General features: G+C 48.9%; 1 protein-coding gene across 4 annotated transcripts in view; it reads left to right on the top strand.

Annotated features, from left to right (window-relative positions):
- The window catches only part of mgat5 (alpha-1,6-mannosylglycoprotein 6-beta-N-acetylglucosaminyltransferase), a 62,143-nt gene that overhangs the window by 26,149 nt on the left and 8,768 nt on the right, over positions 1-27,226 (top strand). For all 4 annotated transcript variants that reach the window (XM_048978487.1, XM_048978488.1, XM_048978491.1 and 1 more), the window contains exons 4-11: positions 7,219-7,295; positions 7,809-7,898; positions 9,718-9,789; positions 11,554-11,715; positions 12,121-12,290; positions 13,413-13,547; positions 16,671-16,804; positions 24,484-24,617. In XM_048978487.1, the coding sequence (XP_048834444.1) occupies positions 7,219-7,295; positions 7,809-7,898; positions 9,718-9,789; positions 11,554-11,715; positions 12,121-12,290; positions 13,413-13,547; positions 16,671-16,804; positions 24,484-24,617 (974 nt within the window). The remainder of the gene's footprint in view (positions 1-7,218; positions 7,296-7,808; positions 7,899-9,717; positions 9,790-11,553; positions 11,716-12,120; positions 12,291-13,412; positions 13,548-16,670; positions 16,805-24,483; positions 24,618-27,226) is intronic.

Here is a 27,226-nt window from a genome sequence, read left to right as displayed (position 1 = left end):
TACTCCCGGTATCAGGTGGAGGATTCTGCCACATGGGCACGGTGAGTTTAGAGGTGACTCCAGGAGGTGGGGTTGCGTGTCTTCACCGTGGCAGAGTGTGCCTTCGCTCAATGCTGATCAGCCCTGGGGAGACTCTCCCCACTCATACTAAAGCCAAAATCATATTCTCTGGTTCTCTTTAGTGAATAATAGCTAGATCTTTTGACGGCAGTGTTCCAGAAATTTGGATTTCCGTGTGAATGCCTTGACCATTCATTAATCCTCTCATTTTCCCGATATCTGTATAACGCCAAGAGTCGGGCAGAAAACACCATCCTGAGATTCCATCTCTATCCAGCGGGTTCATCTACTCGAATCCCGCAGCCAGTGTTCCTGCTCTTGGTGTGTCGGTATCATCTATGGCCTGGCAGGGATTCCATGGAGCAGAGTGACCATGGAGGCAGGCGGGATGACTGACTGATTACAGCCAGCTGTTTTCCCCTTTCTCTGCCATTTTGCATCCCGCCTTAGGCCAGTAATTTTCCAGCGAATTGGGTGATGGTTGATGGCTCATCCCGTCTCAATCCCAGTGCCGCAGGAAAGCACATGTTCGTGTAATTATAGCGATGGCTGTTGAGTGTCATCCTGTCTCAAGCCCATGTTTGTCTCCGTGGTTCGAGACGTGGCTTTGCACGATGGACTAAGTTACAGCACTGTTTCACTGTGGTCGTCATTCTCCGCTGAGGGCTCCGGATTTGGTTCTCATGCGTCTGTTCTCTGTTAGTGTGTTTGATCACTTTATAGTTACCCTTGTTTGCAGAGTGATTGTCTGTAATGCAGCTGGCTGTGTGCAAAGGTTTGTAAGATTCCTGTGGGGTGGAGCATAGGGTACAGTCCCTAACTATGGGGTGGAGCGTAGGTTACTGCCTCTAACTGCAGGGTGGAGCGTAGGTTACTGCCTCTAACCTCAGGGTGGAGCGTAGGTTACTGCCTCTAACCGCAGGGTGGAGCGTAGGTTGCTGTCCATTAACCACTGGGTAGAGCTTAAGTTACTTCCCATAACTGCAGGGTGGAGCGTAGGTTACTGCCCCTGACCACAGGGTGGAGTGTAGGTTACTGCCCCTGACCACAGGGTGGGATGTAAGTTACTTCCCCAAAATGTTGGGTGGAGCATAAGTTACTGCCCCTGACCACAGGGTGGAGTGTAATTTCCTGCCCCTGACCACAGGGTGGAGTGTAGGTTACTGTTTGTCAGAATAGAGGATCCGTTTCAAACCCACGACAGCTACATGTCAACATGTGGACCGATGTCAGTCTCTCAGGGGAGGGTTTAGCACAGTTGCTGGCTCTGTGTGGCACGTGGGCATGTAATATTCTGTGGAAGCAAGTCCTGCAAGTAACACAAGTATTGTTGGCCCCACCCTTTGTGTGCATCCTGCAGCAAAAGCCCCCCTTGTAAAGCACCGGTAGGGCATAGTGTGCACAGCCAGGCTCCGCAGAGTGCCTTCCAGCTAGGCTGGATGATCACGCCTGTAATGGTCCCGACTGATGATGGGCTTTTTTTCGGAAGAACAATGGAATGAAAATCAAGGAGGAATGCAGGATGTTTCCCCGTCGCTTGAGATCAGTGGTGCCACCTGGAAGCCTAAAGCACAAATTACCTGGGACGGGAATTTCCTAGGACTGAATTTGGAATTTTAAGGAGCTGTATTTAAACCTTGCACTGTTCAGAGCCACCGCTTTCTCTCTGTTTTTAATGTGCCAAAAGCTTCCAGAATTTTCTCCTGCCGGTGGCCAGATTCACACGTCTGTAAGTGCTAAGGACTTAATTGCTTTCTGTCTTTGTAAGAAAATGATACTTCTGTTTCCCATGTGACCAGGAGGACTGAAAATGGAAAAGACCCTTCAGGGCGTGATAGTAATTATCACTCTGGCATAGAGATGACTGTGCGCTGCCAGCTGAGGTCATGGACGACGTCTCTGTGCACTGCCTGTGTTTGAAGTTCCATGATGGCTAGGGCCCCAGTTATGTTTCCATTTGTCCCAAAACTGGTCACTGTCCACTGGGTCCAGTTACTGATTCCTACATTCGCTGTGCTTTCAATCATTTAATAAGTGTATGTGGTCCTACTCGAGCGCCCCTACCTGGGCAATCCTGGAACTTCCTCCCACGAGGATGAGACTTCCTGTTTCATCACAGATGTTGCTGATGCTGTGTTTGCCATTTATCAGCTTCTGAAGGGTTAAAGGGTGCTTTTGCACTGGACCAGAGACCGTACTTTGGGTACTTTGGAATGTACCAAAAGTAGAGTATTTCAGGGTGTTGGTTTTCCAGTGACGTAAAAACTGGTACCGGCGCCGAATGTCATCACAGCATGAGGCGGGAATTTTGTACTGAATTTGAAATTTGGCTGTATTGTATTATAGGACTGGACAGTGTGTGATTTTTACACCCACATACAGATTGTACATCGCAAGTCAGCTAGATTACAGCATTACAGCACAGTTTCGCTATAATGTTTTTACTGTCATAGAAAGCCAGTGTTGCAATTTTAATAATTATTCCTTTTATAGATTATCCAATTTATGTTTAAAAATCAGTTTAAATTTTACATCTACTGCATTTGCATGAACACTGCATGCGTTCTCCAAGACAATCATAATAATTTTCGATCTTGCTGTTTAAATCACCCCTTGATGGGTTTGTGAGAAATTTATGAATATGTTTTTGTTTCATAAATACTCAAATAGCCAAACAAGATCACATCGCTATGTTTGCAACAAAATCACATCGCTAGGACAGCATGCTGTATCCATCCTGTCATAGTATATCATACAAAATACCTTTTAAATTTCCTGTTATGCTATCCTGACCTTTTTGTTGTATCTGTTCTTCCGACCAGATCGCAATTATTATTTTTTTAATTTCGTTTATCATTGTTTTCTGAACCTGTAACTTTTTTCAAGATTACGTTTCTTTAGAGGCAGACTATTTGCATCACCTGTCGACAAATAAAACGTTTCCCACCCCAAAGTACCGAAGTACCAAAGCAGTGCCCCGGCTGGTTTGGCACTTTTGATACTAGAACTTTTGTTTCTGGTACTCGACTGGAAGTCGAGTGGAAAAGGGCTGAAAAAGCAGGCAGTTCATACATTACCTTTAATAAGGTTTAACACTTTGCTGTTACGAATAAACTGAATATGTATTTGCTTCATAGTCGTTAACCTTCCATCTGCTTTGGATCCCTAATTTCTAGCCGCACCATGGGGGCCCCGTGGCTCACAGAAGAGCGATCGGCCGATCAGAGCACTTTACGCTGAAAGTAGCTATAAAACCGACTGCCTGCACATTCCATAAGAAAGTGCCTGGGATCGAATACGAAGAGCTGTATGCGTATGAACAGAAACACACAGGGCGGGACCCTGTTTGAACCCGGGTCCATACACGACGCTTTTTGGGATTGTTACGGACACATTTTTGCCTTTAATTCAGGATGTTGACCCCATGATGGGTGGATAGAAAGCTGGCCTTTGTCCTCAGTTGCAAAGGGGGCCATTTTGGGGGGAGAAGACAAGCGTCCGTGGCCGGATGACCAGGCAGCGATTTGGGCCCCCGGGTTCCTCGTCGGCTGCGGTTTCCACCACACCGTACACCAGCGACACCGGGGATATGAACAGCCTGTAGGACGCAGCTCTCGGGGGGGTGGGTCTGGCCTCGCTCAGCACAGGGCTCTCCTGCTCATTTCTCCGCTCTTAATCGATCTGGATAAAGGGGGCGCCACTCGTCACGCCTGAGATATGCTAACAAAACTCCCCGCTGGCGACGCCCACCCCACCGGCAGCCTGGTGTCCGGAGGGTGCTGCAGAGCCAGGTGTCTCTATGCCAGTCAGATGGGCTGTTCGCGTAGGGCAGGCCTGCACTGCTGGGTCAGCTTCCGGCCCGTCACCTGGGTGCATGACACGGGTTAGCGGGAAGCTGGTGACAGGTAAGTAGGGAGCTGGTGATAGGTTACCAGGGAGCCAGTGATAGGTTAGCGGGAAGCTGGTGACAGGTAAGTAGGGAGCTGGTGATAGATTACCGGGGAGCCAGTGATAGGTTAGCGGGAAGCTAGTAACAGGTAAGTAGGGAGCTGGTGATAGATTACCAGAGAGCCAGTGATAGGTTAGCGGGAAGCTAGTAACAGGTAAGTAGGGAGCTGGTGATAGATTACCAGAGAGCCAGTGATAGGTAAGCGGGAAGCTGGTGACAGGTAAATAGGGAGCTGGTGATAGATTACCAGGGAGCCAGTGATAGGTTAGCGGGAAGCTGGTGATAGGTTACTGGGGATTTAGTGATAGATTACCGGGGAGCCTGTGATAGGTTAGCGGGAAGCTGGTGACAGGTAAGTAGGGAGCTGGTGATAGGTTACCAGGGAGCCAGTGATAGGTTAGCGGGAAGCTGGTGACAGGTAAGTAGGGAGCTGGTGATAGATTACCGGGGAGCCAGTGATAGGTTAGCGGGAAGCTAGTAACAGGTAAGTAGGGAGCTGGTGATAGATTACCAGAGAGCCAGTGATAGGTTAGCGGGAAGCTAGTAACAGGTAAGTAGGGAGCTGGTGATAGATTACCAGAGAGCCAGTGATAGGTAAGCGGGAAGCTGGTGACAGGTAAATAGGGAGCTGGTGATAGATTACCAGGGAGCCAGTGATAGGTTAGCGGGAAGCTGGTGATAGGTTACTGGGGATTTAGTGATAGATTACCGGGGAGCCTGTGATAGGTTAGCGGGAAGCTGGTGACAGGTAAGTAGGGAGCTGGTGATAGATTACCGGGGAGCCAGTGATAGGTTAGCGGGAAGCTAGTAACAGGTAAGTAGGGAGCTGGTGATAGATTACCAGGGAGCCAGAGATAGGTTAGCGGGAAGCTGGTGATAGGTTACTGGGGAGCTAGTGATAGGTTACCAGGGAGTTGGCTGTAGGTTAGCAAGGAACTGGTGTTAGATTAGGGTTGAGCAGGTTAATAGGTTAACGAGGAGCTGGTGTTAGGTCAGGTTTGAGTGGGTTAATAGGTTAGTGGAAAGCTGGTGATAGATGCTTTTCAGTGGGTAAACAGGAGCCTCACCCACCAGCTACTCTGGCCCCGTTCTGTGCTGCCTGATTGAAAAGCCCTAATCCGTCTGCATCCCCTAATCGTCCCAGATCCGTTGCCCTGGGAAACAGAGCCTAATAGGCCTCTTTATTTGTCACATCCCTGCCAAGTGAGCAAATCATTTTTATCAGCGTGTAACTTCCTGGTCTCCCCCCAGTGCAGTGCCCCCTATCTGTCACCACATTATTTTATCAATTACAGCCAGACTGTTAGCCTGGGCTGGGTGACAGATCAGCTGCTGGGTTCATCTGTGTATCCATCATGGGATCTTTATCCAAACCAGGTTAAACTGACACTTAGAGAGAGAAGCAACTGTTGCCAGTTGTGCTGAGAATGTGCTGGAGCTGTGTTCTGTACCAGAATCCTTTGATGATAGTATGGTCTCGGCTTGCCACAGAAGCAATAGAGTGAACAGAGCCAACATAGGACCACAGCTGCTTACAGCAGAGGTATAAGAACCAGCGCCCCCCCCCCAGTGCCAGGGGTAACTCATTTCAACTTCTGTAGATGTAATAAGATTTTAACCTTTATTGTCACTATTCATAGAGCAGCAAAAATTTTAGCAGTGCTATAGTAGAGTAAAGACATACACACAGGTATTGCACAAGATACATAAGTGAAAATGTAGTGTATATACACATAATGCAATATCCTGAGATAATGTCTTAATTAATCTGTATTATTGATTCCTTAAAAAGCCTAACGCTGTGTGTAAGTGAGTTAGTGTCACTTGCACCTGCTGAGTCTCTCTGACTCCCTCGGGAAGTTCTGAGATGTTTGCTCTGCTCCTCGTCGGCTTCCTGGCTGTAGGATCTGCATGATGTCACCCCACCATCACTCCCGACGTTCGGTGTCTCTTATTTCACTAGATGAGTTGCTTCACATTTATCCTGCTTCCACTTTTTGTGCCTGTGCCAGTCTGACAGCTGATGTCCGTATTCCTCAGGGTTTAATGGGACTGAAAAGTCACTTTTGATCACCTGTCTGTTCAAGTCCCCATTACTTGCTGACAAACAGCAATAACGTGTTTCTGCCGGTCACCTTGTCAGTGTGTTTAATGCACACTTTTTAATATTTTTTCAGTGAAGTTAACTTGGAATTCTATATATTCTAAGAGTACTGATTTAAGGCTAACGGTGCTCCCACAATGACGGGTCCTTAGATGATGGAGAGTCCTGGAACCTTTTCAAATCTGATTCTTCTGCAGATCCAGGAGGTGCTGATTTAATGGCCTGTGGAAGGTAATCCCGGGATTCCGCTTTGGACTCGGGTGGGTTGGTTCAGAACAAGGTTGGTTCTGGGGTCTGTGTGCTTATGTCTATGAGCTTAGCTGTTTGACCCCCCCCGGGAGTGACAGACACAACAGCTTTCCAGTGTCGCTGCCTAGCAACCATGTTCCCGCTCAGAGAGGAGTGTCCCATTTGGGACCTACACCCCGAAGTTACCGCCTACCATCCTGGACACTTTTGGCCTTTGTTGCACTGGGAAGATGACGGGTTTGTCTCGAATGAACCCGGCTTCTCTGTCGCCTGCATCAGGTGTGTATATAGCTCTCCGTCTAGCACTGAGAGCTCAATGCCGTGCGGACGGGGCAGGGTCTGCAAAGTCCCCCACAGATTGCCCAATCAAGCTGGGAGCAGGTGCATTGCCAGCTCTTTCACTCACTTTGGCAGGAGATGAAATACCGATTCCCGGATGGCAGCTGGCGTGGCGACAACCATGAGTGCCTGCGTTTGTCTGTGTGAGCGGTTTGTTTTTCTCTCACGCCCCCATGTATGCACTTCTCTGGGTGCGTATATGTGCGCACACCGTCACACGCCAATATTGTCACACCTCTGGAACAGGGCACCCTGACGTCATGGTCAAACAGCTTTGCTAATTATAACTATGGCCTCAGAATAAGCAACCCCAGTGTTGACCCTGTTATACTGACGTGGTCAGGTGACCTGAGGCGGGTGGTTGTTTTCGACGCTCTGCCCTCTGCCGTTTCCTGTCCTCTGTGACTCCGCGCAGCTTCGGTGTTCATGCCCCCTCTCCTGCTTGGTCATGAGACCCACCCCCGCACGGTCAGTGCCCTCCGCCTCTCTGACTGCCCTGATCTGCTCCTCTCCCCAGAGCTTCTGAACGGCGCCCAGGAGAAATGTGAGCTGCCCTCTCAGGAGGGGTTCCCGCATTGTGAGGGCAAGTTGAAGGTGAGGCTGCGTCACTCTGCTGCCACCAGTATGTGCCGCCATCTACTCTGGATCCCTGTGTGTGGTTTATGTGTTTGGTAATAACTTTCCACACAGTTGCTTTTTAATAAGAACTTTCCACTGAGTTACTGGTTAAGAAGAGGACCTGAGCATATTCCTAAGCATTAGACTACATTCACTTCCTGGTAATTGTCATGCACGGACGGTTCTGGAAACTATTGAAACGCTTCCCCACCTTCCGCTCTTTGTGGCATAGTCATTATGCAGGAAGACAGGTATGAAAATGCCGGAGGGTGTTTTCTGGTGCAGCCTTATCAGTTCTTTGTGAAAACTGCACTTCACGTATTTTTCCCAGCATGCAATATGCGCGGAGAATTATTTCAGCATGTATTAGATGGAAATGAAACAGTTAGCATGGAATCTTTTCTGTGGCCAGTGTGACAGTGACTGGGTTGGCAGGACGACATTGTCCTTCCCCTTAGCGTACCTTCATGCGTGCCTCCTCTTCCTCAGTGGATGAAGGACATGTGGCGGTCAGACCCCTGCTACGGGAGGTATGGTGTTGACGGCTCCACCTGCTCCTTCTTCATCTACCTGAGTGAGGTGAGTCAGCCGAGTGTTGAAACTCCCACCGTGTAGCATTAGCGTGGGTATGAAGGTGTTTAACGCACTTCGAGTGTGTGACAGGCTTCATGCCGGCACTGACGTACACCTCGAAAAAGTAAATAGCCACTATTGTTTGTTTCTCATTAAACGCATCTGTCATCATTTCATATCAAAATAAGACCTTGGAAGAAGCCTTTAGCTGCCGATTGCTAACACGAAGTGCACATTTCTGAGGGACAAACATGCAATACATGGAGTTTGTGAGATGCATCGTGGTCCTGGAGAGAGGTGTGTCAGTCTGCTGTGAAGATCAGCCGCACACCCTCCTGTTAAAGCTAAATACACAATAACATCCATGAACCCAATGTACCGTGAAGTGCAAATTCTCTGGGTTTGTTTTACTGATCTACTGGATGACGTGACAGGCAGGCCGGTTGTATTCACCTGTGCTCACACCGCTTAATAATACAATACAGCAAAGCTTCATTTATTACAGAGGTGATACGATTACAAAAATGGAGGGCATCCATCCATACATCTTCTAACCACTTGCCCTGGTCAGGATCGTGGGGGGCCATTGTGCAGCATTTTAATCTTCCTGTTTGTTTTGTACAGGCACTGTAGAGTTCCCGCAGTCTCTCTGGCTGTTTCAGAGTGCTCCACTGTCATGTGACCCTCAAAATCACCATGGAGATCTGCATGCTTTCCAATGCGCTCGCCCTCCCCCTCACCCCATTCAGCAGCACAAGCGTGTATTTCAAATTTGCACGATGCAACATTAACCTTGAAAAAGAGTTCAGAAATCCCGAATAATTACCAGCATGACAGGCTAGAGCTTAGGTGTCCAAGATTGAGGATCCCTGAATGAATCTTCAGTAATCAGCCTAAAAAGCGAGATTGCGAGTCCTATTTTTCTCTAAGGCTGTCAAAAAAAAAGCTGAATGCCATTACCATGGGTGATTTGTATGGGCTGACAGTGTCTCCAGCCAATCAGAACGCAGGTGATGAAGAGGGAGGTGTGTGCACAGAACACATGCAGCCAATCGGATGATGAAGGGAGATCTGTGTGCTGAGCCAAACAGATAATGGCTGTTTGTGGCACTGGGAAGGCGTGGAGGCTTTTCGGGGATTAACAGTCTGACCTGAGCACCATATTCGCTGGTCTCCCGTGTTGTTCCTGCAGTGTGACCCTGCTTTCCTGAACACCGCCCCCTACCTGGGATCATGTTCCCCCTGCTGCCTTGTGCCCTCAGCATGTCCCTGTGAATGAGTGACTGCACTAATCATCATTACTTTGCTAGACCTGCTTTGGAAGGTAGTCAAATTTAAGCCAGCTTTGGTTATGATAGGGCATGTTTGAAATGCATTCAGTGGATGTTTTTGCTGGGAGAGGGGAGATAAAGTACATTCAGTGACCCTGATCAGGGTAAGTGGTTGGAGGATAGACGGATGTATGGATTCATTCAGTGTTGTTTTCTGGCTGCTCAGAGCGAGGCTACATCCACCTACGTCACATGAAGTGTGTCAGCCAGCCGCAGTGACTGACTCAGATCAGGCGCGGGGCCATCACAGGTCCACCTGCCAGAACCGGGTCGTGGGCCTGGTATCACACAGCTGCATTCCCGCACCTTTGAAGTGAGAACAAAGGCAGAGGAGGGTACTATAGCATCTGCTTGTACATGGACCCAATTAGCGGACCTGGCTACTTCTCCTGCCCCGCGCATCCCCCATCCAGTGTCCCCTGCAAGTGAGCTTGTGCCCCCCTCACCCCCAACACACTATGACATCCCACTTCCCCCTTTTTCTCGCTCCACAGGTGGAGAACTGGTGCCCCCGGCTACCCTGGAGGCTGAAGCACCTCAATTTGGAGGAGGATAAGAAGGGCCAGGTGGGTGTGCCAGGCTTAGCAGGACTCTCTAAACGATGAGGCAGCGAGATGTAGCTGCTCCAGTGCAGTGTAACCAAAAGCGATAAAGCTGCAGTTTAATGTTAAGCTATGAAGATGCAGTGTAACCCTAAGCTACAAAGCCACAGGTTAATGCTAAGCTATGAAAATGCAGTGTAACCCTAAACTACAAAGCCACAGATTAATGCTAAGCTATGAAGATGCAGTATAACCCTAAGCTACAAAGCCACAGGTTAATGCTAAGCTATGAAGATGCAGTGTAACCCTAAGCTATAAAGCCACAGGTTAATGCTAAACTATGAAGATGCAGTGTAACCCTAAGCTACGAAACCACAGTTTAATGCTAATCTATGAAGCTACAGTATAACCCTGAGCTATGAGGCCGCAATGTAATGGTAATATATGAAGCTGCAGCATAATCCTGAGCTATTAGACTGCAGTATAACCCTGACCTACTGTATGAGGCTACAGTGTAAGCCTGAGATATGAGGCTGCAGTGTAAGCCTGAGATATGAGGCTGCAGTGTATGCCTGAGATATGAGGCTGCAGTGTAACCCTGAGATATGAGGCTGCAGTGTAGCCCTGAGATATGAGGCTGCAGTGTAGCCCTGAGATATGAGGTTGCAGTGTAGCCCTGAGCTATGAGGCTGCATTGTAACTCTAAGCTATGAGGCTGTACTGCGACCCTGAGCTTTGAGGCCGTAGTGTAACACAAAGCTACGAGGCTGCAGTTTAAGGCTCCCCTGATCTCAGTAAGACAGTCACTTAAGTGATGTATTAATAACCAATACGGTAATAATAAAATAATGATTTTGAGGAAACGAAGATTTCAGGGGCGATGAAGGCAGAAGCTCTGATGTGCTGGATTCCCACCCTTTGCGAGCTTCTGCCCAGTAGGCATGGCGACGGAGCGCGCCTGTTTCCATGCCGACAGCCCCAGGCACTTCACAGACATGTCAGCATGAGGCACGATGGGCTTGGTTACCGAGGGACACCTGCTCGAGCCTGTGACGCACCTCGTCCGGAAACCTAGTCCCCCCAGCTGCCTCACTTCTCCAGTTACCCAGCTGTAGGGGGGACGGGGGGGGGGGGGGGGGAGGGGGAGCGTGTGGTGTCTCATATACAGCTACAGGCATCCAGTAATGGCTCCCTTAATTATTGTCGGAGTGAATTATGTATGCTGTTTGTTTTTTGTAAAATGGAGTATGCTGAGCATGCCGACTGACTGTCAGCACAAACACAGCAGCGATGACAGGATCTGTCCTCGGCACCCCCGTGACCATCCAGCGTGACCGGCTCTGCATGTGTACCATCAGTGTCCCTTTATGAAGAGGCGTCGGTATACAGGATAAGATTATACTGCGGGAAATTGCTGTGCCAAGGCATCATTCTCACCATGCTTCAGAATATCAAAAATAAAATAATACAAGAAATAAAATGAAACACAAAACCGAATTAGGAATCAGCAGGGTTGCCACCTTCAGCTGGCTGGAGTGAAATTTTCAATTCGCGAAGTGTGCACGCAAATTTAAATGTATATAACTGTTTTATTATCCTGTAAATAGTCTGTAGAGTTTGCAAACTGGCCCAACCTTTTCGATGTAGCTAATTTTAAGTTTACAATAGAATAACATAGATTTGCCGAGTGTGAGTATGAGAGTTCACACCCCTGAATCAAAGTAGTGACCCCCCAGCCTTCACCAACAGGAAGCTGATCTTCTGCTCTTTTGTGCCCCCCGCCCCCAGACGGAGGTCCGCACCAACTTCGCGGAGCTGTACCAGGTCATGTCTCGGCGAGAGGAGTTCCGCTGGATGATGCTGCGGATCCAGCGCATGGCTGAGCCCTGGGTCAGCGCCATCCGCTCACTGGCCAGGAAGCAGAACCTGGCCAAGCGCAAGAGGAAGAAGGTGCGGGGGCGGGGTTACGGGGGGCACAGAGGTGGGGCCTCCTGGGGGAGGGCGTGAGGACAATGTGAGGATCCTGCAGCATGTAGGTCCAGCAGAAATGCTGAAGGCACACGCCTAAAACAAGTAAAGCTCTGGGGTCTAATTTAACTTCTGCTCTAGATATCCTGAAGGAGCCATTATGTAATGTTTGGCTGGGCTTAGATTAATATCGATTTAACAAAAGCTTCTGTTTCTGCAGTAATAAAATATGTCAGAGGAGGGATCTTGTGGGTGTAACGGCATCGTATGATGTCATCCGATGCCTGGATAAATTAATCACTCAGAACAACACCAGGCTGTCACCCGCAGAAAAGAGACCAAGGGCTCAGCGATGACTTTCTCCCCCCCACCCCCCGCATCTTGTAGATTCTGGTGCACCTGGGCCTACTGACCAAGGAGTCTGGATTCAAGATTGCCGAGAACGCCTTCAGTGGGGGTCCCCTGGGGGAGTTGGTGCAGTGGAGTGACCTCATTACCGCCCTCTACCTGCTGGGGCACGATATCCGCATCTCCGCCTCACTGGCGGAGCTCAAAGAGTGAGATGCCTCCTGTCGCCACCGTGGGGTGCACACCACCCTCTGAGATACAGATTACAGAAACAGAGATTCTGATACGGCCTTGGTTTGCTAGTGGTCTCATAAAACTACATTGAATGTTATTTTAAGGGTACACTGATCTCAGGGATGGCTTGTACTAAGGGGGAACTTATTTAAACAAAGTGTTCCAGAGAGTTGCATCCTGTACACTTCTCACACATTAGCTCTCCTAGTTGATGGTGACATTGATCTGCTGGGATTACTCCCGATTCACGTCACAGTTAACAGCAGGAAACCTGCCCCATGAATTTCAAATGGAATGCAGATCACCCACAAGCTGAGTAGGAGTTTTTGTGCACTATACTGGAGTAGGGACAGGTGCACGGTTTAATTAGGCCTTCACTGCCAGGGTCCGGCAGGGTGACAGACCGTCCCGAGGCCCCCTGCGGCCCCCCGGCGGCCTCACCTCTTGGCTTGCAGTCATGGTAGCCCTGTCATCTCGTTAGTCGTCTGCTGTCACCTACTGTACAGGGGGGGGGGGGGGTCGCCTGTGGGAGGGTCAGGAGTCCTTTGTGGAATTGAATGCACTGTTGTGCTGCTGCAGGAATGATGTTTTTCTAACATCTATCCCAGGAAAGAATAACTCTGCAAACCAGGCAGCATCTACACTGCCCTGTGCTGTGTGTGACAGGGTCTTCACAAACATATCACAATGCACAATGAAATGCTCATATAGTTGATTAAATCAGTCAAATGCCCGATCAAATTAATCAAATACTTGATCAAATCATATATCCGATCATATCAGTCAAATACTCGATCAAATCAATCAAATATCTGATCAAATCAACCAGAAACCCAATACAATCAACCAGAAATCCATTCAAATATCAGATCAAATCAAACAAATACCCAATCAATCAATCAGGTATGCGATCAATTCAGACATATACCCAATTAAATGAATACGATAATCAAATCAATGAGATACCCTTTCACATCAGATACTCAATCATAATCGCTCAGATATCCAGCAGCACACCACCTGTGCACGTGACATCACCTTCATTTCCCTCCATCTCTGCTGTGCTGAGGCCTGCTGTCCCTGTCTGTTCCCCCCAGGATCATGAGGAGAGTGATGGGCAACAAGTCCAGCTGCCCCACCCAAGGCGCCAGAGTGGTGGAGCTCATCTACATCGACATCGTGGGCCTGACGCAGTTCAAGAAGACGCTGGGGCCGTCCTGGGTGCACTATCAGTGGGTGTCCGGCTGTAACGGCGCACAGGATTTACGCTTCAGTACAAACCTCCGTTTTGGGTTCATGGTTTGGTGCAATTTCGATACAGCAGGGAATACAGAATTAGTTTTAAAAAGACTTATTATTAAAACTGCAAACACAAACACAGCTTGGAACAATCACAATCCATAGTCTATGTTCCCGTCAACGTGTCTGAATAAGAAAACCTCAGAGATGATTATTTGCACTTTATGTATGAAAAATAAATTTAAAAAATCAAAAATATGATTATAGTGAAGCCCCGTGTTCTCTGCTGCCTAGTTTGGTCGCATATCTGTAGCGATAAACACCCCTATAGCCGTAATTATTAGCCCAGTCTGAATTTCCTGGCAGAAGCAGAGGCGGTTTCTACCTTGCTCTGGTCATATACACAGTCGGATGATGTCATCTCAAGTGAGTTAGCGTGTATTAGGATGTGTTTCCAGCAACATATCCGAGTTCGGTATAACAGAGCCGACAGGCAATCTTGGTCCTTTCAGCTACTCTCTCTCCAATGCTGGTGTAATTTATTGAGAAACCAAACCAACTCACAGCCACAGTTACCATAATGTTTTCTGTGCTGAACACCTGACCTTAGGTTTTGCCCATGTCAAAAAATGTATTTATTCATTCATTATTATTCTTACTATTATTATTATTATTATTATTATTATTATTATTATTATTATTATTATTAGGGGCAGCATGGTGGTGCAGTGGTTAGCACTGTTGCCTCACACCTCAGGGACCCAGGGTCGAGTCTCCGCCTGGGTCACATGTGTGTGGAGTTTGCATGTTCTCCCCATGTCTTCGTGGGGTTTCCTCCGGGTACTCCGGGTTCCCCCCACAGTCCAAAGACATGCTGAGGCTAATTGGAGTTACTAAATTGCCCGTAGCAGTGAATGGTGTGTGAGTGCACCCTGCGATGGGCTGGCTCCCCGTCCTGGGTTGTTCCCTGCCTCGTGCCCATAGCTTCCAGGAAATACTCCGCACCCCCTGCGACCTAGAAGGATAAGCGGTTTGGAAAATGGATGGATTATCCCAAATGTATGCTCTCTGCATCTGATCAAAATTCAGCAGTATCTCCCTGCTGGGGTGCTGTCAGACCCTTGGCCGCAGTCCATGTGTCCTGAGATCTGCGATGTCATCAATTCTGAGCAGCAGATTTTTTTTGTGACTTAAAAAAAAACTGTTTAGTGCTAAAAAAATCCCTCTGGTTTTCTTTTCGTGGCATAATGTGTTGTCTGCCTTGGGGCTGTTGTGATTATGCTCTTTTTATAGTCACTACTGCAGCACACTTTGCTGACGTGAAGCTGGCACAGCTCCCTTATTCGGACAGCACTGTGACTACATCAGGCTGTGTCTCACATGCCTGTCAAGGGCCTACTTTCCCTACTTTGCCAGCTTAAGAAAATGACACTAGCGGCCGCTGCCCTGTGAAGAGCTCATCAAGATAAATTCTAGCATCTGGTTTCTGCAGACGGCAATCCTTCAGGGATCCTTCCGTGGGGATATTTGATTTCCGTGAAATGCGACAGGGATGCAGTGTTTCCACGCACTGAGGGTCAGCGTTGGCAGAGCCTCCCTTTGTGAAGCTGTCCTGATCTCTGCTAAAGCTCATTTGTCTGAGAGGGGTCTACCTGTGGCTCTGATGGCTCATCTCTTTGTCTTAATTACTCCCCCCCCCTTTAATTGTCTCAAGGCTGCACCTCGCATTTTAACAGCGGGGCGATAGAGGGGGCTCCATATTTCACTTTGATTAATGAACGCGTCTTTGCCGGGACCCTCTCTGCTGCAGTTTAATACACGCCACGTCTCGGGAAGCTGATTAGATGCTTATTTAAGGCAGCGAGAGTGTCAGTGCTGTGTAGCTGACGTAGGCCTGAATGTCAGGCCTCGCGTCTGGCTGGATGGAGTGGGCGTTCGTCTCTGGCAGTGGGTAAACTCTTCTCATTCCAGCGGCAAAGTTTTTCTGGAATGTTCCCGAAGAGTGACAAACGCAAGCACGCATATTGTCACGCACCATTCCTTCAGACCTGTAAAAAGGCTCTTCCATCATCGCAATGTTATGAAACTGTAAAAACTAGACTCTAAATAGCAGCCTGATCCAGTCTAATTCAAACTCATGGGGGCAGTGACAGTGTGTGGCCCAGTGGGTTAGGCTGCTGTGCCTGTAAGTCAAAGGTTGCCAGTTTAAATCCCAGCAGCGGCACTGTGATTTCTCTGTTGGGCTCCTGTGCAAGACCCTTAGCCCCCAGTTGTTCCAGGAACTGGCTGAGCCTGCTTTCTCAGTTGTATGTCACTTTAGATAAAAAAGTCCATTAAGTAAATGTAATGTGTTCCAAAGTGCTCAGTGAAGGTCGCTACCAGTTAGTGTTCAGTTTGATGTTAAGGTGTGAGGGGGTCTGAACCCCCACCAGCAGCAGGGCAACCCCACAGAGCTCGTCTTCAGCCGTGAATGTGATTTTACACACTCCCTGTGCAGCTAAACTTGGTCATTTCCATGAAGACCACACTCCCCCCCCCCCCCCCCCCCCCCGATTTACAGACTGTCTGCTCTGCCGGCCATTCAAACCAGTGCATTTTTATCTTTCCCTGAAAATGTCGGGATTCCTGTAGCTCACGTGTAAGCAGCGAGCAGACTTCCTGTCCCCAAGAATAACCCTTTCCCAGTTGTAACCCCATTTCCAGGTTTTCTTTGTTGAGCATCTTGGATAAACCTGAACAAACATCTGACCATCTGCAGAACATCTGCCTGGTCATCAGGGCCCCGGGGCCTGGCCTCTACAGTGCATGATTACCCGCCCCCCTTTGAATTGTAATTCATGCCTGTTACTTCTCAGTGTATACGGGAAGATTCATCACGGTTTGGGAGCTGTATGCGAAAGGCAATATAATGAAAGGATTACTTAAATCCACTGTTAAAAACTGAAATGCTTATTACAGCTGAAAAGGGGAAATTGAAATATCTCTCAATTAAAGCCACTCAGGTAACTACGGTAACCTCTGGTGTGCTATCAGAAGGCAGCTTTTAAAATGGGATTATGCTGACATGGTCAGGGGTGAACGTCTGCGTTCTTATCTGGTTCTTTCCGTTTCACCAGATGCATGCTGCGAGTCTTGGATTCCTTCGGCACTGAACCCGAGTTCAACCACGCCCACTACGCCCAGTCCAAGGGTCACAAGACGCCCTGGGGCAAGTGGAACCTCAACCCTCAACAGTTCAATACCATGTTCCGTAAGTCCACCGTGGGCTCCCTATCTTGCGTCACCGTGGTTACAGGAGGGCGTAGCATGGGGTAACTCTGTAGGGTGATGTGCCGCATGTCGGCTGTGGAGCTCTAAAGAAGCTCAGAAGTTCAGCACTTGACCTTCCCTTCCTGGTCACCTTAACAGACACTAATGGGAGTGTTACACAAAAATGTTCTGAGGGAAGAATGATTGGATCAGAGAGATAACCAATCAGATTGTAGAGGAGGTGGGCCCATGCAATTAGTGGAAGTGGGACCAACCAACCAGATGTAATGGTCCCTTCTCCATTAGTTTCTTGAACCCACCTCCTCTACAATCTTATTGGTTATCTCTCTGAACCCACTAGACAATGATTATTTGATCCGGTATATCTCTCTGCCCTCAGAACATTTTTGTGTATGTAAAACTCCCTTAAGTTTAACAGACGTTTGTGAAACGGATAAATACCATGTTACATGGGCAAAGATTATGGAGCAGTATTCACTGTCCGACATGCACCCAAAACATGCTCCTCCCTTACCATCCGTGTTGCCATAACACAGAGCTGTTACATAAACATCATGATGAATATTAAGTATGTTTACTGGGAGTGCTGGAATGTAGGAATGATCAGTAGGCAACCTTCAGGCTGTGTGGAGAGAGAGCGGCCCAGGGCTTGGCTTGCAGTCATTACCATTGTAGAGACATGGATGAATCCATGTAAACAAAAGGACGTTGGCTCCGTTTTGGGAATTGCATGCTGGGAAGCAGATGTGTTTATATTGCCCGCTGTTCTGAGGCCAAAGGGCCTTGGTCATCCTTGTCTGGTGGGTGGGACCCTTTTAATCAGGGATTCTGGCTCTTAGTTGTCAGGAAAACATTAATACATTGCAGTCTTTGCTTCGATCTCTAAGCCTTTATCGATAGCAACGTCCATAACTCCCAGTTAGAGCCCCTTCACAGCTCGGTAAGCAGCGGGGTTTGTAGGGGGGTGGGGGGCAGCTCCTTTCCTGGAGTGTCTGATGACAATGGCGGGTTTTCAAAGGTCTCGGCTGAAACGCACAAGCAGCGGCGACGTCTGTCATGGCAAGAAGATGGGGGGGGGGGGAGGCAGCCTGCAGGTATTTTATGTGTCTGGCTTCAGCCAGTCACCATCTCGGGGCATCAACCCACCCCCAGCCTTGCACGGCACAGGGCTGTGTTTCCGTGTGGCATTTGAAATACCACTCAGGAGGTGATCTTACTACGGTACAGCAAAATTGCTTTGGAAATGCTGAGCATTAGCCTGCATTAACTGGCTGACCACAGTGGACAGGAGTGAGTTGTTCCTGCTCTACTTTTCGTCACGTGACCTGTGGTCTAGGCCCTGGACCGACATACATCCATTAGCTAAGGATTGACCTGTAGGGCTGCAGCGCCCCCTACCTGCACGGCTGGTCCGGCATCACCATAATTGGCATTTCCCATTCTGCTCGCTGTCAAACTCACAGGGGTCAGAGGCATGGTCTTTTACCCATCACCCCTGGAGCAGTGAAGGGCCCAACAGTGATCATACTGCCATCAATGGGATTCAAACCAGCAACCTTCTGGACACTGGTACAGGCCCCTAATCCAAAGAGCTATACATTAACTGAGCAGCCCATCCTTATTCCAGTATCACTCAGTGTTTTAAAGAGATCCGGTTCATTGTGTCCATTAAACATTTATGACCTATAATGTTATGGGTCGGCAATATCAGCCCATGAAGCTCTGAGTTCACTGCACACCTCTGCAAATTTGCCAGAGAGGGAGGTGCACAATGAAGGGGTAAAGCATCATGTATATATCCCTATATTTGTCAATGATGTTGGGACATCGAGCACAGGCTTGCATTTTCAGTGCTCTTAGTATCTGAGTATCTCTCCTGATATCGTGAGCAAACAGACCTGCTTTCATGCCTGCTTTCACCCCAAAAGATACTTTTAATGAGTTAGTTTGAAGAAACATGTTACGTATTTGACACTGTGGGCCGTTAAGGCAGTGAGGAGGGACACCTCCTGCAGGGTGTCAGCGACGGAGACCTGACAGACTCCGATTCCTGATTCCCGACCAGAGACTCCGGCTCACCGGGATCATCCTGCCCTACGATTCGCTGACTCTTATGCTCCGCCCTCCATTAGTAACGCTTTTAGCTCCTAGATGGTGACTGACAGCTCCAGCAGCCTATCCCACCCTCTGTGAGTTTCGTGGCCTCATTTTCACCCCTGGCAAGGATCAGTGGACCAGCAAGTAGTGATAGCAGTGGTGACAGTGGCATTATTGTCGTAAAGGATGAGTGACTTTAAGTGTGAGCGACATCTGGAACCGCTGGCATTTGCCGTCCGGTGTCTCAGTGTCTGGAGTTTAGGAGTGTAAAAACAGCTACGGCAGGAAGTGATTACTCCGCAGATTCAGACGAGCCCGGCGCGCATCCTGCGTGAGTCACCGTGTTTCTGCGGAGATTCCCAGCAGCACAATCTGTTCACCTCACACACCCCATGGTTTGCCTTCGAGCCCAGTTTGGCCACCCTCGATATCCCGACGGGCCTTGCTGGAACCCCGCTTTTCACAGAGTGATGTAACACGGAGGTGCGCATGAATAAAAGCTTGTTTTTCCTGTGTATTTTGTTTGACCTTGGCCAAGTGACAGCAGGTTCAGCCAGCAAAAAAGAAAAACAAGAAAATCAGCAGTGTTATTGTGTAGCAGATCTTAGTTGCATTCGATGTCTTGTTTGTTCTGACATTTCATTGGGATTGTGTCAGGCTTTTCTGCTTAAAGGCTTTATAGGGCCCTAGGCCCATACCACAGACCTGCCCCCTAGGTCCACCACCGCTTTGTCTACCCCCTTAGGCCAGCCTTTAGCCCCACCCTATTGGCCGCCCCCCCCCCCTCCACATCTACTGCCCCAGGCCATGCCCTAGGCCCACCGCATAGACCTGCCCCCCTGCGGCACCCCCTAGGCCCACCCCATAGTCCTGCCTCCCCAGGTCCACGCCCTAGTCCCACCCCATACACCCACCCCCCTGGGGTGTCCTCTAAGCCCCCCCCTTTGACACGCCTCCCCCAGAGATGCCACCCATTCCCACGCCATAGGCCCACCCCATAGACCCGCCCCATAGGCCCACTTTAAGTATGATGGGATTATCATCTCCTTATTGCACCAAAGACACAATGGATGTTTCAAGGTTAGTTTCCCCTTCAGTGCATATATTTTTTTGGTAATACCTCGCTTAAAGCTCTCATCTATTATGCACTATAGATACCTTCATAATGCATTATAATGGTCAGCATAAGACTTATGGATGCTTACTGCATTATAGATGAGAGCTTCATAAAGCATTCATAATACATAATAAACATGGCTATAATGTGTTATGCCTTTTGACACATTTTTATAGCCATGTTTGTAATGCTTTGTGAATGCATTATTATGTGTTATGAATGCGTACATGGATTCATGTAGACATGGAATTCATATAATACCTTTTTTGTCAATAATCTGATCCTTGTAAGAAACCTTTTAGTTTATGGTATGGTTTGCAAATATTTTTAATTATTAACAAATTTAAAAGTGACATTATTTTTTATGATGTTTTTTATTACACAGTTGGTTTGTTTTCCTGTTGCCAATTAATATATCATGCAGAAATACACACTTGATTGTGATTAATCACTGCCAGATGAAAGGCATCTCTGGCTCTCGAGAGGTTCTGTAATCCAGTCTGGGGGGAGACGCCTTGGGGGTGAGAAGGTGCCCCCATTCTCCACCCATGTGTTCCTCTTAATCCCTGAGCAGAACCTCAGTGGCGCTGATAAGTGTCAGATGTTTGCTGGATTGTGAGGGACTCCTGCCAGGTCCAGATTAAACGCAGACGAAATCTCCCCTCTTTGACATCATCTGTCCATCTTAAAACCGATTATCCTGCTCAGGTTCACGGTGGGCCTGGAGCCTATTCCAGGCAGTGTGTGGCACCAGGCAGTGTAGGGCACCAGGCAGTGTAGGGCACCAGGCAGTGTAGGGCACCAGGCAGTGTGTGGCACCAGGCAGTGTAGGGCACCAGGCAGTGTAGGGCACCAGGCAGTGTAGGGCACCAGGCAGTGTAGGGCACCAGGCAGGGTGGCACCCAGATACACACCAGAAGTGCATGGCAACTACACACAGAAACACACACACACACACGCACATACACACAGGAGAGGCAAGTTTCAACCTGTGAGGTAGCAATGCCACCCACAGAGACACCGTGCCACCCAGACTGGCACTCAGATTTGATCGTTTGTTATGATTTCATCACTGTCCCAGAGTTAACGGCATAATGGGAACCAGTATGAACGTGCAGGTAACTCCTCCATGGATGGAGACTGCCATCAGGAGTATGTGATTTCACAGTATTAGATTGTAAACGATTAAAATGTCTCAACAATCTGCCATTACGGAGGGATCATTAGTATTGTGCTACAGTGCACATTCTATTTGTTGCAGTTCTATGGCTCATACACGCACCTAAAGTTGTTTTGTCAGCCAAATCCGTTCCGACACACCAATATACTGGTAAGGGCTAACAGTAGGTAGTGCTTCGGATTTCTTCCTCTCTCCCTTTCGTGCCCTTGTCCCAACATGCAATATGCAATGAGGAACTCATTCCCGCATTAGGTAATGCAGTGATATGGGCCACATGGAGGAGCTGGTAAAAAATAATTAAACATTGATATTGTGGAATTCGTTTGTATTCTCCTAAACCGACACGGCTACCATTCAGTAATTTGCAAAATACTCTTAAAAACCATCGTAAAAAAGGAATCGTGATAAGATCGGGGATCATGAGCCTGTCTGAAAATAAGTGTGATATGGTGTTTTTTATGGTATCGCCCACCCTACCTGCCATGCTGTCGAAAGCTCCCCCTCCCCATGTAAATGCTTCAGAGCGAATACGCCAGCACTTACCTGAGCTGACTCCCGCCCATCGCCAGGGGAGCCTGCAGGCTTATTCTGCTTTACGTCACTCGTACTCATTGACTGGTCAAGTGCAGGATGAAGAATGACTCACCTGACCACAGGACACTTCACAGAAGCACTGGATATGTTCTGTGCTGACGAAAGTACATTTTTAGGTGTTCTAATGCACAGACGCTGCAGGCGAGCTCTTGGTCTGCATTTGCACCTGGGTGATGATGATGTCTTTCCCTGCCGCACCCCTGCTCTCATCACCACGGTCATTGTGTTCGCACAAAATATGCCCCGATGACTGACCATCCCTCTCACAGAGTGTCTTTCTTCAAAGTACGATGGATAAAATTAAGGGCAGGTGGATCTGCCCGGCATTTTCATACATTAGCCTCGGTATTATGGAACGTTCTTATGAAATGCGTCGTATCTTGCAGGCGTTTCCTGCTTTGCGTGGGAGTCTCGGGCTCCCACCTCTTTCGGGATGGCGGTTCACCTTCCACTGACCTCTGCCTGTGTTTCTGGCTCTTCGTGCCTTGATGTGACATTCCTCAGCAGACCTGTGATGAGCTCCTCTGGGGTGTACGCAGTCGCCGTGCGTTTGGTGTCATATTCTTTCCGTGACTTTGTCGTCGTGCTGAGCAAACGTTCTGCAGGCCATCTCTCTCAGCACTCTGATGAATTGGCGCCCCCCACTGGTGGGCTTTGAAAGTACAGGAGTGGTTCACATGCCCTAGGGAACACTGTATAGTTTGTTTCTGAGTGTGCCCAAGATGGAATTGGTTCTGATTAGGTATGGCTCTTCCCGGTGAATCTGTCTGTCCCTGGCTTGCAGAGTGATACACGCTATCCCGTGGCCTCAAGGAGCTGCTCTCATGCCCTCAGGCACACGGGCGATGGCAGCATTCCTGTCACAGCAGCATAAAGTGACCCGCGGTGACAGTGGTACATGTCAGCGACAGCAAAGATGGAAGGGAGCTTGTCAAGAGCTGCCAACTGGTGCAGCATCTCTTCACTGCTGCTTGACGGTGTGTGTGTGTGTGTGTGTGTGTGTGTCTGTGTGTGAGCTGGTATACCTGTCCTTATGGGGACACAGTGTCCCCACAACATGATAAATACCTGTTTTTCTCCCCAAAAGGGAAAACTCAATTTAATAAAAATCAGTGACTGCTATGAAAAAAATAAAAATACAAGAACTCTTGTATTTTGCTTGGTTACTTATGGTTATGGTTAGGGCAGGGTGGGGGTTAAGGTTGTCATAGTTAGCATTAGCGTTGCCATTTTTCCCATAAAAATTAATAAGCAGTGCCCATAAAGATATGTTTACCTGACATGTGTGTGTGTGGGGGGGGGGAGGATTTCTCTCTCAGCCCCCCAGACAGGAAGAGCTGCCAATGCAGTGCTTTACACAGCAGGAAATGTGATGTTTAGTTGTGGCCTGTTTACTTTTTTGAGGATTTCACAGTCTGCACCACAAGCATAGTGGGGGAAGGGGGTGTAAACCGGTGGAATTAAGGGCAGCGCCAGGGAGCCACATGTTTCGGGGGGGGGCTTGGCTCAACCCTGCATGGCCAGCCCCCCCCCGACCGCCATCCATTCCTCCCAATTACCTGGGAGATTCACATTTAAAAAAAAAATGACTGCTGATCCTCTGTACATTCTGCATGTGGTGACAGACGCGTCACCAGCAGTGTGTCCAAGGACACTGGCATCCCTTCACCCTCGCCACTCCACCCTCGCCTGGCCGTCTCTCGCTGCCGCAGCTCTCAGTGAGATCCCCTCCCCCACCTTCCCCAAGTGAGGCCCCGGGCCCCTCCCACACCTCAGCGGGCCACCCTGGTCGCTAATGCGGCCATTGTTAATGCCACTCTAAGATTTACGGTCGGCGTAGCTACGGTAACAGTCGGCCCGTGAAGGTGCCGGTTGCTCTGGGGATCAGTGAGGGCGCAGAGCAGCAGCAGATGGGATCCGACGCAGTGACGCGCCTATAAGGGCCACTCTCGCCGTATTACCCCTTTTTACCCTTTTCTCTTACCCGTTTCCTTATCATTTGCCATCCTGTCTTTTTAAATCTCCTTAATCTGTTTTCTTGTTTATTTTGCAGAGAGCTGCAAAAATATAGTCTGACTGTGTGCTTTGCTCTCGCGGGCAGATGGAGCCGCAGGAAATCGCAGCCAATTCGCCGCTGTGGCTCTGAGCTCTTGTGTGGATGAGCCAGTATTTTACACTGAGAGAAGCTGATATTCCCTCCACCCCCCCCCCCCCCATTTCGAGAAGGTGTATATAACACGGATCCAGGGACAGGGGCGTAGCAGTTAAGGGCGTTCACTGCTCATTGAAATGCCTGCCCAAGATCCTTTTAGAAATCTGGCAGTGAAACAGCCTTACAGTGTTTGCGGGGCGGTGAGACATAAACATCTCTGTATCCATCCAATCAGAGACTTTATTACTACAAATATATCTATGGGTGCAGGAAGGTGGTGAGATTCGATGACGACTGGTGTGATTTTGTTCATCGTGCCACAGCCCCCCGTGCTGACAGACTGACCTGTTTACGATCACTCCACTTAACATGGTGTCATTGCTGTCACACTGTCTGCTGCCATCTGCCACTCGCTTTCATTTCGGCTCCTGCCTCAGATATATTTAACGTAACAAATTCTTTGGACACGCTCATGTCTCGGGCCCCCCTGACTCCCCCATCCCCTCCCCCCCACCACAGCTCACACCCCGGATAACAGCTTCCTGGGTTTCGTGGTGGAGCAGCACCTGAATGCCAGCGACATCCGACACATCGACGACATCAAGAGGCAGAACCAGTCCCTGGTGTACGGGAAGGTGGACAGCTTCTGGAAGGTAGGCTGAGGTCGGGGAGGGGGAGGTGGCTGAGGGGAACAGGGCATGGGGGGGCGCCTGGGCTGTAGCCAATGCCTTACTCCACCCCCGATGACTGGGGTAGCTCCTACCCCTGATCCTGACCGACTGGCTAGAAAATGGCCGGGATAAGCAGTCATCACTGACACTCATTAATTTGCTTTATTTTTCAAGTTGCGCGCATCTATCAAAAGAAAAACTGGCATGTTTATTTCTCAGATGCAGAGAAATGTCACGCCGATGATTTTAGAGTACAGTATGGACAGATAAATCAGAACTGCTTGTTTAGCCTAAGTGAGGGTTAGCCACATTAATTGACAAAAATGACACCTAACGATTTCCCTCGCATAACAGGCCCTGAAAGTGCCCCCCAGCGTAATTTCGGGCAGGAAATCAAAGGCGTCAGGCACGGTGTAGATGGGGGTTGGGGGGGGGGGGTACAGATTCGCTTAAATATTCCTCCTGTAGATTAAAAAGTTGGCCAGACACGGCCCTGTGCACGCCAGGGACTCACACCTTTCCTTCACTTGGGACTTTTGGCCATATTCATCTTACGTGAAAAGAATGATATGTCACTATAAGGAATCGTCTGGTTCGAACCTAAATGACCTCTAATCGCCCCTTGTCCTCCTCTGAGCTGAGGTTAGCTCGTCCTGTTCGGCAACAACCTACATTGCACAAATCTCCAAACTGCAGTGCAATGGTCTGCGAGTTTAACAGCTCTGAAAGGAAAATCACACAATTATCTCAAATTCGTGGGGGCCACACCCTAGCTCTGAGTCACCGGAGCCACCCCCCCCCTGCCAGACAGGGTGCACTAAGTGACCGTACATAGTGAGCACAAAGGGTCTGCTTTTGGAACCCAGGTTCCTGGCCCTTCCGGAGCGCTAGGCCGTTAGCACCCACTTCCTGTGGAAAAGCAGAATTGATGCAGAACAGAAAAGCCACAATCGTGTTTTTCTCTTCCCTTGTGTGTTTGGGTGTGGGTGCTATGTGTACGGCCTAGATCAGTGTTTCCAAATCCAGTCCTCAGGGACTCACAGACAGTCCATATTTTTGCTCTCTCCCAGATGGGGAGGGAATAAAAACATGGACCGGCTGTGGGTCCCCGAGGACCCGATTGGGAAGCACTGGTCTGATGATTTGTTGCACGACCTATTAGTTTGATGGCCCGCGGTCTGCCAGGTACAGACCTCACATCAGCAAGGATCACACACCCAGGTCCTGCATTTCTCTGCCAGCCTCTCTGACAGATGCCATCTTTTATCCTCCACATGAAACGCCGTCAAACCCGAAGGAGCCCCCCCTCGCGTTCTTTGAAGGACAGACTGACACCAGTCGACCAGTCAGCCTGCCCGTGCCTTTCCTTAGGCACTGTGCATATTCTCTGTTTGGCTGTTTGGTTGAGGCCTTTCTGTGTTACACTCCAGGGTTATCCTGCATGTACCGTGGTCCCAGATTGACCCAATCGGTATGAATATGTGTTTTTTTCTGAGAACTATTGAAGACGAGGGAGATTTGGGCCAGACTCCTCACCGACAGAGAGATTTTTCGGGGGCACTGCTCATCCACCGCTGGACTGCCAGGGGTCAGAGCATTCATCGCCTTCATACTCTCAGGGCTTCCTGTTGAGTATGTGTCACATGGTCCAACTAATTGCCCAATCAGGATTCATGGGAAAGGCCTCAGTCAGCACGAGGGGATCAGTTTGCTTTATGAGTGACATTACGTCTGATTATGGGTTGAGAGAGCCATCTGTTAGCCGCCTGCATCGCTCCTCATGCTACCCCCCCCCCCCCATGTCTCCTGAGAAGGAACCCCATGCTGTTCCTCACCGTCTTCCATCACTCCGGCACAAAGGGTCTGTCTCCTTTGTGATCTCCACACTTATCCTTCTGCTTGTGCTGTGGAAGGGCCTCTCAGTAAACTAAATAACATCTTTCCACGGTGGCTGCGGTTGTCGACGGCTCAAAAATAACCATTAAATATCGACCAGAAGATCTCAGGCGTGGAGTGACGTGTCATGTTGACGTGCCTGAGTAACGCTCCAGTCCTGTTCTGATTACGGTGCCGCTCTTGCAGAAACATGCTTGTTTTGAAATTGAGTGTGTTTACAGAGGTTCATGACTTATCTAAAGGATGATCCTCTCTCTCTCTCTCTCCCTCATTTCTCTTTCTCCATCTTTCTCTCTCTCATCTCTCTCCCCATCTCTCTCTCCATCTTTTCCCCCTTTTTCTCCATCTTTTTCTCTCTCTCATTTCTCTTTCTCCATCTTTCTCTCTCTCTCATCTCTCTCTCTCTTATCTCTCTCATCTCTCTCCACCTCTCTCTCTCCATCTTTCTCTCTCTCTCTCTCTCTCTCTCTCTCTTTCCCTCTCTCTACCTACTCTCACCTCCTATCTGTAATGGAGGACGGCTCCTCCTTCTTACACCTGCAGCGGGAGCCAATTGTATCATAGATGCTTTGTTCTTTGCAGAGCTCTCGTGAAATGCGCCTCATATCCGTCTGAGCAACTGAAAGCTCGGTGACATTCAGTTTACACAAAATGGTTGGTGAGTTTTTTTTTATTGCAAGGGATAAAATGCGACA

The sequence above is a fragment of the Brienomyrus brachyistius genome, chromosome 16 (genome assembly GCF_023856365.1).
Source record: "Brienomyrus brachyistius isolate T26 chromosome 16, BBRACH_0.4, whole genome shotgun sequence".
NCBI lineage: Eukaryota > Metazoa > Chordata > Actinopteri > Osteoglossiformes > Mormyridae > Brienomyrus > Brienomyrus brachyistius.
The sequence above is the reverse complement of the archived record's forward strand: the minus strand, read 5'-3'. Positions and strand labels throughout refer to the sequence as shown.